Source organism: Macaca thibetana, chromosome 5 (assembly GCF_024542745.1).
Source record: "Macaca thibetana thibetana isolate TM-01 chromosome 5, ASM2454274v1, whole genome shotgun sequence".
Lineage (NCBI taxonomy): Eukaryota > Metazoa > Chordata > Mammalia > Primates > Cercopithecidae > Macaca > Macaca thibetana.
In genome coordinates, this window is record NC_065582.1 from 135,747,518 (window position 1) to 135,767,291 (window position 19,774).

Consider the following 19,774-nt stretch of genomic DNA (forward strand, 5'->3'; position numbering starts at 1 on the left):
CATTTTATTACCATTGCACCATACAGCTGTGGAAGAATAATTCTTCCGTAAGAGTTAAAACAAAACCAAAACCATTTTGTGGAGTTTGTTCATGAGCACCAAAAATCATTGGAGAGTGTGTGCACTCAGCACACGCAAAGTTGTGTATATTATCTCCGTTGTAGGGTAAACTTTGGTACAAGGATTCAGCCTTCCTTAGTCATCTTGGTTTGAGGAATAAAAGGAAAATAAGAGTTTTGCCTGAACATATGGTATTAAATATGCCAATATAATCTTTGGAGTTTTGCACTAAATATATATAGTTTTTGGAAGCAAGGACTTTGGGCAGCTTTCGGTAGTTGTGTTTTCCGTGTTTTTCTAAACTAGCCAACCCATACAGAGGTTTAATTTTGAGAAACCAAGCTCCTAACACGTCTTCATTCATAATCTGTTTCTTTGTTTCGTTTTTGTTTTTTGAGACGGAGTCGGCCAGGCGCGGTGGCTCAAGCCTGTAATCCCAGCACTTTGGGAGGCCGAGACGGGCGGATCACGAGGTCAGGAGATCGAGACCATCCTGGCCAACACGGTGAAACCCCGTCTCTACTAAAAAAAATACAAAAAACTAGCCAGGCGAGGTGGCGGGCGCCTGTAGTCCCAGCTACTCGGGAGGCTGAGGCAGGAGAATGGCGTAAACCCGGGAGGCGGAGCTTGCAGTGAGCTGAGATCCGGCCACTGCACTCCAGCCTGGGCTACAGAGCGAGACTCCGTCTCAAAAAAAAAAAAAAAAAAAAAAAAAAGAGACGGAGTCTCGCTCTGTCTCCTAGGCCGGAGTGCAGTGGCACGATTTCGGCTCACTGCAACCTCCGCCTCCCGGGTTCAAGTGATTCTCCTGCCTCATCCTCTTGAGTAGCTGGGACTACAGGCGTGCGACACCACGCGGGGCTAATTTTTTTTGTATTTTTACTAGAGATGGGGGTTTCGCCATGTTGGCCAGGCTGGTCTTGAACTCCTGACCTCAGGTGATCTGCCCACCTCGCCTCCCAGAGTGCTGGGATTACAGGCGTGATCCACCGCGCCCGGTCCATAACCTGCTTTTAATCATCAAGTTATAATTTTTTCCGTTCTTAGTGCGGGAGGGGGCTTGTGACAGTTACCTGGCAGTAAGTACATAAGGCAGACATCTACATTATTTACAGAGGGGCCTCTCACTTTCTTGCCTCCCCACTTCCTCCACACCCTGGGCAGGGACCATTTTCTCTGCAATATTTGCTATCAACGCTGTTTCAATTCAGTTTGCTGGCCCTCCCAGTTTTTCCAGCTTGAAACAACACCTGAAAAGTACCTGTAAGATATTTTGGTCGAATTCAGCGGCAATCTGGAAAATCCCTTCTCAAAATCCCTTCTGCTCTTTCCTTAAAATAGTTCAGGTCTCTAAGAGAACTGCAATGGAGTAAATAACATACAGGGTTTTGCCCTTCGTTGCTCTGATAAGGGCTGGCACGGTAGAAGCGCGGAGCCTGAACACCCAGGAGACACGTGTCAGCTTGGTGAATGAAGGCTTGCGCCGGCCTGGCATTTCTGCTACCTCTAAGCGCGGAGAGTATTAGCTGAATGGTAGGGGAGGGTGTGGTTGGAATCTTCTCCAGGAAGGGAGTGACAGATAGGTTTCAGTGCTAGGGAGATGGCGGCTCAATGGGTTAGGCGACGCGTGGACAGAGCTTCCTAGTCTCGGGATAAGCAAGATTGAGCCCCACAGCTGTAGGCCATGCGGGGAAGGAGGTGTGGGAGCCTGAAGCGGCGTACACGGCTACCTGGTGTGCTCTGCATTTTCCTGTCCTTGGAAGTCCTTCCCAAGAGTTCGTTTTACACCCACACAAATAAGACCTCAAGCGTCCCAGAAACGTCAGCCGTTCATTCTGCGGGTGAAGAAAATACTAACATTTTTCAGATGAAAACTCTCCTCCTGAAAGGACCTTTGCTGAGTGCTGGGGGAGGCGGGGCGCGGGGAAAAACTGAGACCGCCCAGGAGGCTGCGGCGCTCCTGGGCTAAGTTCTGCCAGGGAGCTCCCCCGTTGGGTGACGGAGGAGGTGGGGCGAGGGCAGCGCGCAGAAATAGGGCTCTGGACGCCCGAGCGCAGCCAGCCTCCAGCACAGCCCGCGGCCCGGTGCGAGCTCCGCCCGCTGCCCTGCCGGTGTGCCAAAGTGCGGTGCTCCCGCAGGGAACCGGGCTCAGGGAGGGCCTCTGTGAGTCATCTGCTGAGTTGTCGCAATCACCACCCAGAAGAACTCAGGCACCGGGCGGGGCGCGTTCCCGGCTGCGCTCACGCGCTCTGCCGCGCGGCGGTGTCCCTCCGCTTACCCGCAGCTCCAACCACTGGCTCGCGCTACCCAGGTCTGCGCACGCCGCGGTGGCTTCAGCCCAGACCTGGGCCGCCGGCGGAGAAGGAGTTAACTGACAGGGGCGAGGAGGAGCCCGGGGAGGAAGGAAGGATATTGCCGTAATTCTGAAAGTTTTTTTCCTTCCTCTCTTCCCCTCGCAGAGGTGAGTGCCGGGCTCGGCGCTCTGCTCCTGGAGCTCCCCCGGGACTGCCTGGGGACAGGGACTGCTGTGGCGCTCGGCCCTCCACTGCGGACTTCTCCTGAGTGGGTGCGCCGAGTCATGGAGGGCGCAGAGCTGGCCGGGAAGATCCTTTCCACCTGGCTGACGCTGGTTCTCGGCTTCATCCTTCTGCCTTCAGTCTTCGGAGTGTCTCTGGGCATCTCCGAGATCTACATGAAGATCCTGGTGAAAACTTTAGAGGTGAGTGCCGGGAGGGATGCAGCCAGCCCCACGCCGCTGCGGGCTCAGAACCCTGGGGTGCAGCTCTCAAGGTCAGTGGTCGCGGATCAGGGGTGTGTGTGCGCGCGTGTGCATGCGTGCGTGCATTTCTGTTCCTTGCCCGCGGCAGTGCGAAAGTCAGCATCTCGGCGGCTTTTGCGGACTTGGAGGGATTTGGGCTGAAACCACTGGACCACTATTGTTCCAATGGTCGGAAGCAAAAATCACTCCATTCCCTGAGCATCGTTATTATTTTACTGATTGTAATAACAATGCGACCAACTTTTTGTATCAGAGGATTTGCTTGTATCCATTATGCAGTGCAGTTTCCCCTTCACCCGCTTGTTTTTACAGCCCCAGGTTTCAGAGGTCCTTTTGTGTACTCAGGCATCCTGTTCAGAAAGGCATCGTGTTCTTCTTTATGCCCAAGATAAGAGACCAATTCCTGGATGGCAGAAAGAAATCGTATTTTCTTTTAGTGGAGTCATGGAATTTTATCTAACTAACAGCACCTGAAATGCCATTGAAAAGGTATATATTCTTTGACCTCAGGTCTCCCTACCCTCCTGTTTCCAAATTCTGCAAAGAAAAATGTTAGATGGAAGTGGGCCTGGTAGAGAACAACTGTAGCTTACTCTTAGGGTTTTATTAAGTGTCAAAAGGCTGGGTAGGGTAGGGAGGGCAAGTGCTATCCCCCTTTTACAGAGAGGGAAACTGAGAGTCAGAGATCAGTGGTTTGTTTGAATTAACTGTTAGAAGCAGGAGTCTTTTTTTAAAAAAAAAATTGTATGTATATAATTTATATCTACTTGTTTCAAAAATATATATATTTATATGTTAAATATACTTTTTTTTTACATAGGAGACAGCGTCTTGCTATCTTGGCCTGGCTGGTCTTGATCTCCTGGCCTCAAGCAATCTTCCTGCCTTTGCCTCCCAAAGTGCTGGGATTACAGGTGTGAGCCCCACGCCTGGCCAGAAACAGGAGTCTTAACTGAGAACAGCCTAGTGGTTAGGAGTAGAGATCCTGGATACAGGTTTGCTTAGATTTGGTACCAAAATTGTAGCTCTGTTTCTCAAAATGTGACCTTAAGGAGGTCATCTACTCTTGTGCCTCATTTTCTTTATCTATAAAATAGGAGTAACAATAACTCCTATTTCCACAGGGTTGTTCAAATAAGTTAAAATGTATCAAGCACCTTAGAAGGCTGCCTGCATCGACTATATGAATGTTTGTTGCTATTAAAAGAATAATATGATTACTGAGATTCTAGCATTCCACAGTGCCTTCTTATAAGTTTGGTTCCCATTTTTGTGACCTTATTTTCTCTCTGCCCTTAGGATGTGGCTTTATCTGCTCTTCTTCCTCAGCTAATTGGGGAATACATCTCTAACCCACTGGACACTGTCTTGTACCTGCTAGCCTCCTGTATTGCCCTAGACTCTCGTTTGTGGCTATTTCTTTGCCTAGTCTTTGAAGTTGTATGTGATTCTTCATTCTCAGTGCTCATGCTTTTAAAGTTTTATTGTTTCTACTTGGGAGCTATTTCTGTTTTGAACTCTTACTGACTTTACATTGTGAGCTTGGTCACATTATGCTGTGAATTTCTTAGCTGCCTGCTACTGTTAGACCTTCTTCAGAATCCTCTCCCATAGCAGATGATCCTCTTCAGCTGGTGTTCTGTCTTTCTCTGAACTCTGAAATGATTGAACTGTTCTCCCATACAGTAATGTCTTTTGGAATTTATACCCTGTTTAAGAATGGTTTAAGGTAAATCATACCCACTGGCTTCCAGGGGCTCACTCCTGTTTTTCTTTAGTGACTCAAGGTACAGCTAAGGGCAGAGGCCAGCTAGTTGCTGTCAACCTGGCAAATTATTGCACCTGATAGGATGATCTCCAGTCCAGGATCTGACTTTCAGTTTGACAGGGCCACAGATTTTAATTTTTGTCCTTCTGCACAACTCCAGAGCTGAACTCCTTGTCAATCAAACTGTCAAGAATGCCAGTTTTCTAATTCTGGTGGGAGAAACTAGATAGCTTGGAAACTAGGTAGGTGACACATAAGGAACCCACCCTGTCTGCTGAGACTAAGTTATTAGGTCAAAGAGGTGCTTGATGTATGTGGAATTTGAATACAGATTCATTGTGTGAGCCAGCTCTGATTTGTTGGCTGTGACTGCCTGGAACTCCTATGGGAGCATCTGAGCTCATCAGGAAGGAGAGCTGTGATCCCATAGTGATTTCTGCTTTAGGTGCAGGAGAACAGTAACCCAGGATCTTCTGTCCTTCAACTAGAACAGTGTTAGATGTTTCAAAGACATTTCTGTTAGACTGGGGTTAATATGGTGGACTGCTTTTCTCAGCTATAGGAATAATTCCTTAAGGGATTATGTTGATGTTTAGCATGAGAAAATCTTCAGTGCTGGACAAATACACTGCCTTTTTGTAGATTGCATTCAAGGCCCAGCCCTTGTATCACTCCTTGGTAAATTCTTAATTGATTTAGTTGTTTCTTTCTTTACATTTCATTCCCAAGAATATTCTTTGAGCTCTGATCATAATTGGATGTTTCTCAAGTTTCTTTGCTTATAATTTATGTACCATTTAAAAAGATCATTTAGTTTTGTCTATTATATGTTTACTTTGACAAGTTTTACTGTCAATGGGTATCTTTCTCATGACCATAAACGCAAATTCTAGAAGTTGAAATGTGTGTAGGGTACCTTCTAAATTGCTGATTTTGATAATTGTTACTTGTTAACTCACTGAGCTTTATGCTCTTCTCTGACCCCTTCTTAAGCCACTGGTTCAAGTAATAATCATTTATTGAGCACCTACTTCTACTTTCTTCTGCATTGCTGGGTATCTCTAGATGTATGCATAAGTCACTGATATGACAAGATACTTGAGGATAAGCCTTGAATACTTAGAATAAGTTTAGTGATTCTCCAAGCCAGTGATTTTCAAGGGATATATGATAGTTTGTTGGATATGTATGCTAATATTACAGCTTTATATTCGAGAAAATTGTTTTAGGAATACAAATTATGAAAAGTAAAACTTGGCCAGGTGTGGTGGCTCATGTCTGTAATCCCAGCACTTTGGGAAGCTGAGGCGGGCGGATCACTTGAGATCAAGAATTTGAGACCAGCTTGGCCAACATGGTGAAACCCCATCTCTACTAAAAATACAAAAATTAGCCAAGCATGGTGGTGTGCACCTGTAATCCCAGCTGCTCAGGAGGCTGAGGCAGGAGAATCACTTGAATCTGGGAGCACAGGCTATAGTGAGCCAAGATTGTGCCACTACACTCCAGCCTGGGTGACAGAGCAACACTCCATCTAAAAAAAAAAAAAAAAAAAAAAAAAAAATCAGACTTAAAGCCATTTCTTTTGGTGAATTTTGGACAGCTACCTTTTTCCCTCCAAGAGGATTTGGAAATTAGGTGGAAAGATAACTTCATTGATAAGTATCTTTCAACTTTCCTGGGGAGGCAGAAACTGTGGGTTGTTAGAAGCCACTTTTGTACTTTAGGACCATTTTGCTGACAGAGCTGCCTCTTTTGTGATGCCTTGAGGCAGATATGTTCTGATATACCCCTGTAAGAGATTCAGAACGTCTGGAAGAGATATTCTGTCTTTGTATTTGGGTTGATCTGATTGGCTAGAGAAGCTGGCATGGTAAAAGAGAAATAACTATTTATGGGGAGAAGCACTGGACAGTCTGGAAAAAACTGGCCATTTCAGAGGCCTGAAATGTGGAATATAGGGAGGAGGAAGCTACTTTGTGGCCTGCTGTGTGGTAGGCAGGAGCTACATTATCTCCTTTAGCCTTTACAGCCACCTTTGGTATTGCCCCTGTTTTATTTTTATTTTATTTCTTTTTGTGAGACAGAGCCTTGCTCTGTCACCCAGGCTGGATGGAGTGCAGCGGCACAATCTCGGCCCACTGCAACCTCCCCCTCCCGGATTCAAGCGATTCTCCTGCCTCAGCCTCCTAAGTGGCTGGGATTACAGGCGTGAGCCACCATGCCCGGCTAATTTTTGTATTTTCAGTAGAGACGGGATTTCACTATGTTGACCAGGCTGGTCTCCAACTCTTGTCCTCGAGTGATCTGCCCGCCTTGGCCTCCCAAAGTGCTGGAATTACAGGCATGAGCCACCCCGCCTGGCCTTGTCCCTGTTTTAGAGATGATGAAATGGATGCCCCAAGACGTTAAAGTCTCTTGTGTGAGATGATTCCAGCCAGGAAGTGGCAGAACTGCAATTCAAATGTATATCTATCTAGCTGCAAGGCACAGGCATGTTTTTACTTTCAGTGGAGGGTCATCCTACAGAAGAAAAGGGTTTTCTAGTACAAATTCCCTTAGGTACTAAATGTCTGCTTCTTCAACCTTAACATTTGCATATCTTTTTTTTTTTTTTTTTTTAGGCAAGGTCTCCCTGTCACCCAGGCTGCAGTGCAGTGGCATGATCACAGCTCACTGTAGACTCGACCTCCTCAAGCAGTCCGCCTGAGTGGTTGGGACCACAGACGTGTACCACCATGCCCAACTAATTTAAAACTTTTTTTTTTTTTGGAGAGACAAGGTTTCACCCTGATGCCCAGATTGGTTCGAACTCCTGGACTCAAGCGATTTTCCTGCCTTGGCCTCCCAAAGTATTGTGATTATAGGCATGAGCCACAGTGTCTGGCCTAAAATGTGCTTACCTTAACACAGTAATTGTGTTATGCAGGGTAGACCTTTAGAGCTATCATTTCAGGAGACAGAATGCATTCTGAGACTTGTCTGGTGCCAAAACATGGAGTGCTTTTGAGCAGATCATGCTTTTTGAGGAATGTCACTGTATTAGTTTGCTAGAGCTGCTATAAGAAAGTACCACAGACTGGTGGCCTAAACAACAGAAATTTATTTTCTCAGTTTTGGAAGCTAGAGGTTCAAGATTGAGGTGTCAACAGGTTTAGCCTCATTCTGAGGCCTCTCTCCTAGGCTTGCATGTGACTACCTTCTATCAAGAAGGTGTGGTATCCTCACATGGCCCTTTCTGTGCTCACATCCTTGTGTCTATTTGCGTGTCCAAGTTTTCTCTTCTTACAAGGACGTCAGTCAGATTGGATTAGGGCCCACCCTGAGGGCTTCTTTTTAACGTAGTCACCCTTTTGAAGACCCTATCTGTAAATATAGTCACATTCTGAGGTACTGGGGGTTAGAGCTTCAACATATGAATTTTAGAGGGACGTAATTCAACCCATTAACAGGCACAGAATACCAGCATTTTCCATCACATGAGCATGGAATAATAGTTCTAGTCTAAGGTAACTACTATTTGTATAAAATAGAAAATCACTCGCCCACAATGAAAAAAAATGAGTCTGAAATGAACAATGATTGATTGTTTACAACATTTTATTTTAATTATATCTTTGGTTTACTTACAAATGATAATAGGCCCTGAAGCTTTAAGTGAAAAACTATGAAAACAGTTACTTCAGTTGAGAAAAGCTGAGTGGTATTAGTCCAGAGTTTGAGAACTCGTGCACTAAATCTGCAAAAGATAACAGGATGCAATCAGATTAAGACTGAGTCTTATGATTTAGTCACTTGTCACTGGAAGCTGGAAAGACTGACCTCTATTTATAGGCTGTTTTCTAAGTGCAAATGGCATGTTCTTGTTTGGCTCTGTGGGTTGTTTTGAAGGGTCCTGACGTAGTCAGATATCATGCGTTACTCCCTGACCTTGATGTACGTTTTAGGTTATTTATTCTCTATCAGTTACGTTCTTATTTGAAAAAATTTTTAACCTCTCGTCAACAAACTCTTTTGAGCCTAGCAATAACTGAGGTTTTTGACTTGGCCTATTAATAAATCTGTCTCTGGGCTGGGTGCGGTGGGTCACACCTATAATCCCAGCACTTTGGGAGGCTGAGGCATTTGGATCACCTGAGGTCAGGAGTTTGAGACCACACTGGCCAACTTAGTGAAACCCCATCTTTACTAAAAGTACAAAAATTAGCTGGGCTTGGTGGTGGGTGCCTGTAGTCCCAGCTACTTGGGAGGCCGAGGCGGAAGAATCACTTGAACCCGGGAGGCGGAGATTGCAGTGAGCCGAGATCATGCCATTGGACTCCAGCCCGGGCAACAAGAGCGAAACTCCTTCTCAAAAAATAAAATAAAGTAAAATAAAATAAAATACGATATAAAATGGTAGCTCACTCCTGTAATCTCAGCACTTTGGGAGGCTGAAGCCAGTAGATTGCTTGAGCTCAGGAGTTCAAGTACAGTCTGGTTGACAAGGTGAAACCCGGTTTTTACAAAAAATCTAAAACTTAGCTGGGAGTGGTGATGTGGGCCTGTAGTTCCAGCTACTCAGGAGACTGAGGTGGGAGGATTGCTTGAGCCCAGGAGGTCAAGGCTGCAGCAAGCCCCTGTCTCAAAAAAAAAAAAATTGTCTCTGCCCCTTCAAGGGTACTTATGTTCAATTATAATTATTACAATACTTTTTAGTGTAAGAGCCCTGGGGATTCTCTAGAATGAGAGACTTGAAAAGTTCACTAGCAGTTTTTGAACTATGATGTTAATAGTGAATAATTTGGGAAGTGTGTAAAAAATGTATAAAGAAAAAAAAAAATCACATCCGGGTACATTTTTTTATTTCCTAGGTACCTCCAAAACAACACGAGAGTTGTTTTCCAGTTCTTAAATTCCCTAAAATCTGTAGATCTTCATAATTATAACATTTTCCTATGCATCTTCATAAGTAACCATGTGGACAGACGATGTTCTGTAGTTAATGATTTCTTTTTCTTTTTCTTTCTTTTTTTTTTTTTGAGAGTCTCACTCTGTTGCCTAGGCTGGAGTGCAGGGGCCTGATCTCTGCTCACTGCAGCCTCTTCCTCCCTGGTTCAAGCAATTCTGCTTCAGCCTCCAGAGTAGCTCCAGCATGCATCACCACGCCTGGCTAATTTTTGTATTTTTAGTAGAGATGGGGTTTTGCCATGTTGGCCAGGCTAGTCTTGAACTCCTGACCTCAAATGATCCACCCTCCTGGGCCTCCCAAAGTGCTGGGATTACAGGCGTGAGCCAATCGTGCCTTAGTTAATGATTTCATCGAGTCCTTTCCAGCTTTCCAAGTCTGTGCTGCCTCTTTCTGCAAGCTTATTTCTGATGCATCTTTGAGTGTGTCCTACCCCGGAATGTCTAATTTGTTGTGAAAATACTTATACTTTATGCCCTACGTTTTAGGCCCTTACATGTGTCATCTTGTTTAATGTGACAGCAACCCTATGGGATAGGATCTATTATCCTTATTTTACAATGAGGAAACAGAGGCCTATAGGGAATAAGTAATTTTAAACCCAGACATTCTTGATGCCGTGACCTGTACTCATGCCCCCCATGCTTCACCGCCTTCTCAATGAGTAATTTATCAGGACACCCATGCATGTGAGGTGGTTGAGAAAGGGTAAATATTGTCCTTCCCACATTTTATTAGGGCATTATCAGTAACTGATATAAAAGTATACTTGGGACTTGGAATACTGCTATATCAGAGATTCACTGGAGTTATCTCTTTAGCTCAGATACTGTCACAGCTTGATGTGTAATTTCACTTGTGTATAATATGGTTGAAGTATTTTATGTTGTGTCTGTGGGACAGTTTAAATTAGTATTTCTTGTTTTTGAACAGTGGGCCACAATACGAATTGAAAAAGGAACCCCAAAGGAGTCGATTCTTAAAAACTCTGCTTCTGTTGGTAAGTTTTCCTTTTCATTATGATTGTTACCATATTCAAATTGCGTAGATGTAAACCTACCCAATTTGAACTTGAAATATGCAGAGAGCAGTATGTTCTATAGGCTTTGGATCTTTCATAATTCTGTCAGTGTAAAATAGCAGCTGCCTGAGTTTTCATGGACTTTTTATTATAAAGGTGGTAATATGTGTTAGCTCCTCTATGTGTTCTTATAGGTTTGTTTTCCTTTCTAAGGGCATGCATTTGACGATGGCTGTCCATGGTTTTAAAGATGTAGTCAATGGCCAAAAGAAAAAAGAAAAAGAAAAAGGCTAATGGGAGTTCCTGCGAGTTAAAACCTATTATTGAGGTTTCATTAACCAACTTGTGATTCTCAAAGTATGTTCCTCAAAATACTCTTTTCTGATGAAGGCTGATTGGTAATACATGAAATAAAAAATAATTTTCTTGTGAAATAAGCTTAGGAATCATCACATACTCCACTTTCCTTTTGGAGAGTCTATTGCATACTAATAAAGGCTCAGAAAAGTCCTGCAATAAAGAAACATGCTTGACCAGGTGCAGTGGCTCACGCCTGTAATCCCAGCACTGTGGGAGGCTGAGGCGGGCAGATTGCTTGGGCTCAGGAGTTCAAGACCAGCCTGGGCACATGGTGAAACCCTGTCTCAACAAAAAATACAAAAATTAGCTGAGTGTGGTGGTGCGCACCTGTAGTCCCAGCTACTAGGAGCGGGGCTGAGGTGGGAGGATTGCTTGAACCGTGGAAGTTGAGGCTGTAGTGAGCCGTGATCACACCACTGCACTCTGGCCTGGGCAATACAGTGAGATCTCATTTGGAAAAAAAAAAGTCAAACTATCAAATACTTTATTGGAAGGAATTTATCTTCTGGAAGCTTTTCTAAAAGGAATTGTAGAAATTGTATTCTATATCGAGTTTTGGAAATAACAAAATATTTGACTGAAAACATTGGAGTATTTTTGTAAAATCAAATTATGATTTTCAAATGATTGAAGCAACTAGTAGAGCTTCATTGTGTATACTTAAACACCAAAATATTATCACCAATAACATTTTTACCAAGTCTGGATATTTCTGGCTATATTTTATCCTTTATAGCCAGATACCTTCTCTGAGATATAGCAGATCTATAATTTTAAAAAATTATTCTGAGTTCATTTAAAAATGTATGTCCTTATGATTTAAGGAAAGAACAAACTTTCTTGCTGGTTTTCTGTTGTGCTTGGTGAGACTGAGCTGTTGATCTTGAGTGAAAATCAGTGAGCCTTAATATATTGGGGTGATTGCGGTATATGTTTTGGGCCATGAATTTTAATTTAATTTAATTTTCTTATTTACATTAAATTAGTTAAATTTTCTGCTTTTGAGACAAAGTCTCACTCTGTCCCCGAGGCTGGAGTGCGGTGGCGAGATCTTGGCTCACTGTAACCTCTGCCTCCCAGGTTCAAGCTATTTTCCTGCCTCAGCCTCCTGAGTAGCTGGGACTACAGGCGTGCGCCACCATGCCCAGCTAATTTTTGTATTTTTAGTAGAGATGGGGTTTTACCATGTTGGCCAGGCTGGTCTCAAACTCCTGACCTCAAGCGATCCTCCCACCTCAGCCTCATAAAGTGCTGGGATTACAGGGCATCAGCCATTGCACCCGGCCAGGCCATGAGTTTTAAAGGACACAAAGTATTTCAATTTGGCAGGTGATGGGATTAAAAAATCAGTAGATGAGAGGGTCCAGTAGCATGGGTTTAGTTTTTTTTTTTTTTTTTGCCTATGCAGAAATGAGAACTTTTTTAATATTTATACTTAGTGGATTACTATTTTTATTGCAATCTTTGTCAAACATCTGCTTTTTCTGTTTTTGATCTTTGTCTTTTCCATGGTATCTCCAGGAAAGAATGGAAGTGAACAGGAGGAGAAAATAGAAATCATAATATTTTAGAGTAATGCTGATGCCTGCAAAATTTGTCGTATTTCATTCAGAGTGTCTGCCCTTCCTTGTAGCCTGTGAAATTGGAAATTGACTCTCATAGTTATTGAACAACTGCAACATGTAGGGTTGACAAAGGATCCAAAGTTGATTAAGACATGGTCCCTGTGGGGAGATAGGCATTTCACAGACCACTGTGATAAATACTGAAATAGGTGCATAAGCAAAGGACAGTGTGAGATCTCATTTCGGCTCTGATATGTACTGCTTTCGTCTCTGCTAATCCCACAACTGTGCATGGTATGCAACTCTGCTCCCCTCCTGACTTGGTGCTTGGGTATCCAGGGGTACTTAGTACCAGGGGTATTAAGTAAGGGGTGTGTGCCCTGTTGATACATACTAGTGTTTGGAGTCATCTGAGAAGTAGTGTCACAATCCTAGACAGACTGATAGAGGGTGATGATGAAACATTGAGTACTTGTGTTCTTGGCTGGTGCAGTTTTTGGCCTTGAGAGCACCACGTCTCTGTATCAAAGTTTAGGCAAGGGTCACAGGCAGGCCAAGGACCCCAGGAGTGTGGGTACAATTTTGAGATGTGTCTGAATGATATAGTCCTGAAAATAGATTTTGAGGAGCTGAGAGGGAGAGTTATGCTTATTTTCTGCACTGAAAAACTTCCTTCTGCTGCTCTTTCATTTAGTGAAACACACTTTTTTTTTTGAAATGCATTTCAAGTCTCCCCAGTTAAATCCCTCTTGCATTGTATTTCTTCTGTGCTTTTATTGAATAAGCCAATTGAAAGGTGAGCCTACGCAAATTATTAACTGTGGTTAAATAATTCTCTTCTGTCTTTGGTCATATTCTGCTGTGTCTTTTATTTAAAAGCTATTTAATTTGTTGAGCTTCAGATATGATTATGGGTAAATCTTATTAAGAAGTCATGTTATTGTACTTTCACCTTCCTCTTCTTCTTCCTTTTTTTTTTTTTTGAGATGGGGTCTGGCTGTATTGTGCCAAATTCCTGGCCTCAAGCAGTCCTCCTGCCTCAACCTCCCAAAGTGCTGGGATTACAGCCATGAGCCATAGTGCTGGGCCGTACCTTACTCTTCTAAGCTTAAGGACTTTTCCTCATTGTTAACACAAAAAAGGGTAAATCTTTTTCCCCACTTCAAGTAACTATTTTATTCTGAGCATTAAACTTCAGTGGAGAATATAGTTACCCTTCTACCCTAGTTTTGTCCCCTGAAAGCAGAAGTGCTAGAGCCACAGCATAGAAGGCTAGGACAAGAAAATACAAGAATAATGGCTTGTTTGCTTCTTTTTATCAGCTGTGCTTTTGTTGCTCCAGCCATAGGACAAATGCATCTCCTCGGACCCTGGGACTTGGTCTGACTGAGATCTTAGCAACTTTTATTTTAGCCTGTTTTAAATATACAAAGGATCGTTTGACTTTTAAGAGGCACCGGCCTTACTCTTTGGGCATCTGATTTTCAGGGATTATGATGCTGTTAGGTTTGAGTTTGAATTTGGTTCATAGCTTTGATAGTAATTGTGATTAATATTAGTAATTATGTAATTTTAGTGACTCAAGATGAATTCTACTCTAATTGCATTATGACACTAGGACATTTTGAATGATTACCATGAAAAGTCACCAAGCATGAATAAAGGCCTGCATTTACCTGGGAGTGAGTCATAAACACCACAAATACATAAAGGCGGTAGCTTGTCTTTTGGCATTGTTCCCTTAGAGGGTGATGCTGGCGTGACTCAGCATTGTTGGCCACAAAGTGCACACAACCACTGCAAGTCCTACACCATCCCCTGCTCCAGCAGCACTGCACACGAAGACTGTGGTCGCATGGCCTGCTGTTGATTTAGCCCCTGTGCTGAATTTCTCTCTGCCTTGTATCTCATGCCCCCAAGTCTCTTTTGCCCACCTAAACACTCAAAAAGGAGAAGGTACTAAGGTGAAACTTCTGTTGTTATACCTATTCAGAGAGAATTCAGGTTGCCTAACATGGCCCTCTAATTTTACTTTGGGAATTTTTTTCTGTGAGGCAATTGACTAACTACATGAAATCCTGTATACATTGGTTATATGAACATTAATAAAATCTTATACATTCACAGAAAAATATAGGATCATATTTTGTGACAGAAGTTTGAGAAATATGAAGTCAGGTGGGGTCATGCATGCCTATAGTCCCAGACACTTTGGAGGCTGAAGGGGGAGGATCTGGAGTTTGAGGGTAGCCAGGGCAAAATAGTGAGACCTATCTAAAAAAAAAAAAGAAAGAAATTTGAGGAATATTTTTATACACTTATTTTGTTTTGGGCAGGCTGTTTTTGATAGTCTAAATTAGCTAACTTAATTAATGGTATACACTCTGAATACAAACCAGTATGTGTTGCCCTCAAGAATATGAAGTATAATGCATCTAATGGGGTTATCTTATTGATACAATACAGGAAGTTGTCATATATATATATATATATATATATAAAACATGTATTAGTATGTGAAATATATACACTTATCATATATATGAAACATTATGTATTAGTATGTGAAATATATATTATTAATACATAATATATACATAATATATATTATTATTATTTTTAAGACAGTGTCTCTATCGCCCAGGCTAGAGTGCAGTGGTGCAATCTTGGCTCACTGCAACCTCTGCCTCCTGGGTTCCGGCAATTCTCTTGCTTCAGCCTCCTGAGTAGCTGGAATTACAGGGGTGCGCCACCACACCTGGCTAATTTTTGTATATATTTATTATTATTATTATTTTTTTGAGATTGAGTCTGGCTCTGTTGCCCAGGCTGGAGTGCAGTGGTGTGATTCCGGCTCACTGCAACCTCTGCCTCCCGGGTTCGAGAGATTCTCCCACCTCAGTCTCCTAAGTATCTGGGATTACAGGCATGCACAACCACGCCTGGCTAATTTTTACATTTTTAGTAGAGATGGGGTTTCACCATGTTGGCCAGGATGGTCTCAATCTCCTGATTTCATGATCCACCCACCTAGGCCTCCCAAAGTGCTGGGATTACAGGCGTGAGCCACTGCACCCTGAGTTGTTAAACTCATTTTGGGGGGTTAAATTGATATTGTAAGCATAAAAAATAGAAAACCTCAACCAAATAAAACATTAGTAATCATTCAGCTAATGTTTATTCTGACAAATAGAACTAGTTATATATGAATGGAAGATAGGTACCTTCTTGAGGTGTGATTTGATGGTTATCTGCTCCAAAACAGCTCCATTCAGCCTGACCAGTGCCTGGAATTTAAACTTAAACCTATGGAACAAAAGAGTTTTTAATAAAAATACATTACCTCTTAGAGCTGGTTTTCTCAACCTCAGCACTACTGATACTTTGGATTGGGTAATTCTTTGTTGTGGGGAACAGTCCTGTACAATGTGAGATGTTCAGCAGTATCTCTGGCCTCTACCCAGTAGATGACAGACAGTAGCACACTCCCATTTGTGACAACCAACAATGTGTGCAGACATTGCCAGTTGTCCCCTGGGGGCACTTCTCTCTCTTTCCCTCATCCCACCCCTGCTCATTTGCGAATCACTGCTCCTAGAGAAGAATGCATTAGTGTATTGGTACCCACTATCGTTAGCATGATTTTAGTTTTCTAACAAGTAGGCCCTTGAAGGAGCAGAATTTGATTTCTACAGTTTTTGGTGGTTGATTTGGGGAAGAATGGAACGACAAAGTAAGGCATAGGTGGGGGTGGTTAGATGAGCAGCAGGGTTAGCAGATGGTAGAAGAGGAGGCAGGTTCCTTAAGGAAAGGTAGAAGCAGACAAAGAAATCTTCCTTCAAACTTTGCCTCATAATCTAATGAGAACATACTGGTCTATTTTGGAGGGACCTTTACTTTAAAATGGATTAGAGACTGGCATATAACTGTGCTTTATGGACTGAATGTCTATGTCCCCCCTCCCTAAATTGATATGTTGATATCCTAACTCCCAAAGTGATGGTATTAGGAGGTGGGGCCTTTGGGAGGTAATTAAGTCATGAAGGTAGAACCATAATGAGTGGGATTTGTGCCCTTGTAAATAGGGGCCCCAGGGAATTGTGTAGCCCCTTCCACCACGTGAGGACACAGTGAGAAGATAGCCATCTGGAAATCGGAAAGAGAGCCCTCACCAGAACCTGACCCCACTGGCCCCCTGATCTTAGACTTCCAGCCTCCAGACCTGTGGGAAAATAAATTTCTGTTTTTTGTAAGCTACTCAGGCTATGGTACTTTGTTATAGCAGCCTGAAGTGACTAAGGCAGTGCTCTAAACCTCTGAAACTAAATGACTTAGCATTTAACTTTGACCACTGATGAATGAGCAGGATGAAGTGGTTCTGGCAGGAAATGAGAAGGTAAAAGGTCAGATCAGGGCTATGGTCTTGTAACTGCATTGCGAAGTGATGGGTGTGAAGAGAGGGAAATAAGCCTTGAATCACAGAAAGGAAGGCTCCCATCTAAGGAAACTAGCTAGGACATTCATAAAATGTCTTGAATTATTTTTTAGATTGTTTTTCTTTTCAAATAGTAGTAACAACATGGATAATATTCCTGTGCCTTACCTCTATTTTCAGTGAAACTAGTTTTAAAATTTTCTGTCTCTAGCACTAACTGCTGAAGTTCTGGTTGGTGATTTAGCTGTATTAGTCCAAAGCCCCTCAGCAGCTTGGAAGAGGGTACTTGCATCTCAGAGTTGTGGAGGTTTGAAAAGGTTGAGTGAGAACTGAGATTCAAAGATTATTTGAGGTCTGGTGCAGTGGCTCACACCTGTAATCCCAGCACTTTGGGAGGCCAAGGCAGGTCGATTGCTTGAGCGCAGCGGTTCAAGACCAGCCTGGGCAACATGGTGAAACCCCGTCTCTACAAAAACTACAAAAAATAGTCAGGCATGGTGACTCAGGAGTCTGAGGTGGGAAGGTCTCTTGAACCTGAGAGGTCAAGGGTGCAGAGAGCTGAGATCGCACCACTGCACTCCAGCCTGGGTGACAGAGTGAGAGCCTGTGTCAAAATAAATAAACAAAACAAAACAAAATAAAATAAAATAAAATAAAATGAAATATTTGAGAGTGAGAAGATAATAGGATCAGACAATAGTCCCTTATAGTCAGCTCAAGAATACATAGCCTTTTATTTATTTATTTAGGGAGACAGGGTCTCCCTCTGTTGCCTAGGCTAGAGTGCAGTAGTAAGGACCACTATTTACTGTAGCCTTGACCTCCCAGGCTCAAGCTGTCCTCCCACCTCATCCTCCTAAGTAGCTGGGAGACCACAGGTATGCACTACCAAGCCTGGCTAATTTTTTCCTTTTTGCAGAGGCAGGGTCTCATCATGTTGTCCAGCCTGGTCTGTAACTCCTGGGCCCAGGTGATCCTTTCGCCTTGGCCTCCCAAAGTGCTCGGATTAAAGGCTACCTGCCTTATTTATTTAGGGAAGTTCTCTTCACTGTTGATAGGAGCAGACCTCTTAGCCAGTATCTACCGCACTGAAAATCCAGCTTGTCATTTTAGAAGTATTTCCCAAACCAGGCTCCCCACCCTCTGTATATCTCCTGGTCTCTTTATCTCCCAGAGAAAAATCCCAATTAAAACTCCAAAGCTTCTTTATTTTGTTTCTATCTTTTAGGCAAGAACCTGTCAATAATAGTAATCATAGTCACCACCATTTGTTAAATATTGGCCCCACTCTTCCAAATTATTTATTATATATGAGGGGGTCTTGTTAACCATCATTTTACTTGCTCTACATTGCATGGCTGGTCAAAGGCAGCTTGAAAAGAATCCCAGTTTGTCTGTTCTACTCAAAAGCCCCTGTTACCACTTCCTACTACTCTCTTACTATGCCTTCCTTACTAGCTCCTCTGGGCCATACTTTCTGATTCTCCTTTTGATGTTTAAGGTGACTCTTCTACACATGGAATGGAAGCTCCCTCTTCTTTTCTTTTTTTTTTTTTTTTTGAGATGGAGTCTTGCTCTGTCACCTAGGCCGAAGTGCAGTAGCGTTATCTCGGATCACTGCAACCTCTGCCTCCCAGGTTCAAGTGATTCCCCTGCCTCAGCCTCCTGAGTAGCCAGGATTATAGGCGCACGCCACCATGCCTGGCTAATTTTTGTATTTTTAGTAGAGACTGGGTTATGCCATGTGGCCAAGCTGGTCTTGAACTCCTTATCTCAGGTGATCCACCTGCCTTAGCCTCCCAAAGTGCTGGTATTACAGGTGTGAGCCACCGTGCCTGGCCTCCTCTTCTGAGAATTGGCTTTGTCACTGTGATATAATAAGAAATATGTATTGGACTTCTGCTCCCTCTCCCTTTCCTGGCACATAGGTCCTAAAACCTTTGGCATCTCTGCAGTGATAAGTGATAGTATCTTTGTATATGCTGTTGAGATGACTGGTGGCTGGAAGCTCCTGGATAGCCTCAGGATGGTGGCTGATTGCCAGGGGAGCCAAACATGTGATTAGAGGGTTGGAACTTTCAGCTACCCTCCATATTGCTCCCCAAAGGGCAATGGTTTAATCGATCATGCTGATATCCTGAAGCCTCCATAAAAACTCAAAAAGACAGGGTTTAGAGAACTTCCAGGTTGTTGAACACATCCAGCTGCCTGGTGGGAGGTGCACCCCAGCTTCATGGGAACAGAGGCTTCTGTGCTAGGGACCCTTCTGAACCTTGTCGTCTGTGCAGTCTTCATCTGGCTGTTCATTTGTATGCTTTAAAATATCCTTTGTAATAAATCAACACTAGTAAGTAAAGTGTTTCCCTGAGTTCTGTGAGCCATTCTAGCAAATGACTGAATCTGAAGAAGGGGCTATGGGAACCCTCAATTTATAGCTGGTAGATCAGAAGTACCAAAGGCTTGGACTTGCAGTTGACACCTGAAGTGGAGGTGCTCTTGTGGTCTTGTAGAACTGAGCCCTTCATTTGTGGGATTTGACTCTTAACTCCAGGTAGATAGTGTCAACATTTAATTGAATTATGGGACATCTAACTGGTGTTGAAGAATTGTTTGGTGTGGGAGAAAAACCTACACATCTGGGGTCACAGGAGTGTTCTGTGTTGTGGTGAGAGTATAGTAGAAGAAAAGTCAGTCTGTTTTTGTCTTGTTATGTAGTCACTTACCAGGAAGCTCATGACAGTTTGTCCTCAAGTCGTCAATGACATTTTTGAAGAAACAAATCTATTGAGAATGTTTAGCATTACAATCAAAGATACTCTACATAAATGCCAAACCACA

General features: G+C 43.1%; 1 protein-coding gene across 2 annotated transcripts in view; it reads left to right on the forward strand.

The window, feature by feature from the left end:
* The first annotated feature begins 1,991 nt into the window (after positions 1-1,991).
* GPAT3 (glycerol-3-phosphate acyltransferase 3) overlaps positions 1,992-19,774 on the forward strand; it is a 69,474-nt gene continuing 51,691 nt past the window's right edge. The window contains exons 1-3 of one of the 2 annotated variants that reach the window (XM_050790156.1): positions 1,992-2,223; positions 2,520-2,779; positions 10,489-10,555. In XM_050790156.1, coding sequence (XP_050646113.1) covers positions 2,639-2,779; positions 10,489-10,555 — 208 coding nt within the window. In that variant the 5' untranslated portion in view covers positions 1,992-2,223; positions 2,520-2,638. Of the gene's footprint in view, positions 2,372-2,519; positions 2,780-10,488; positions 10,556-19,774 lie in introns of both variants that reach the window. The other variant, XM_050790157.1, reaches the window with a different exon arrangement.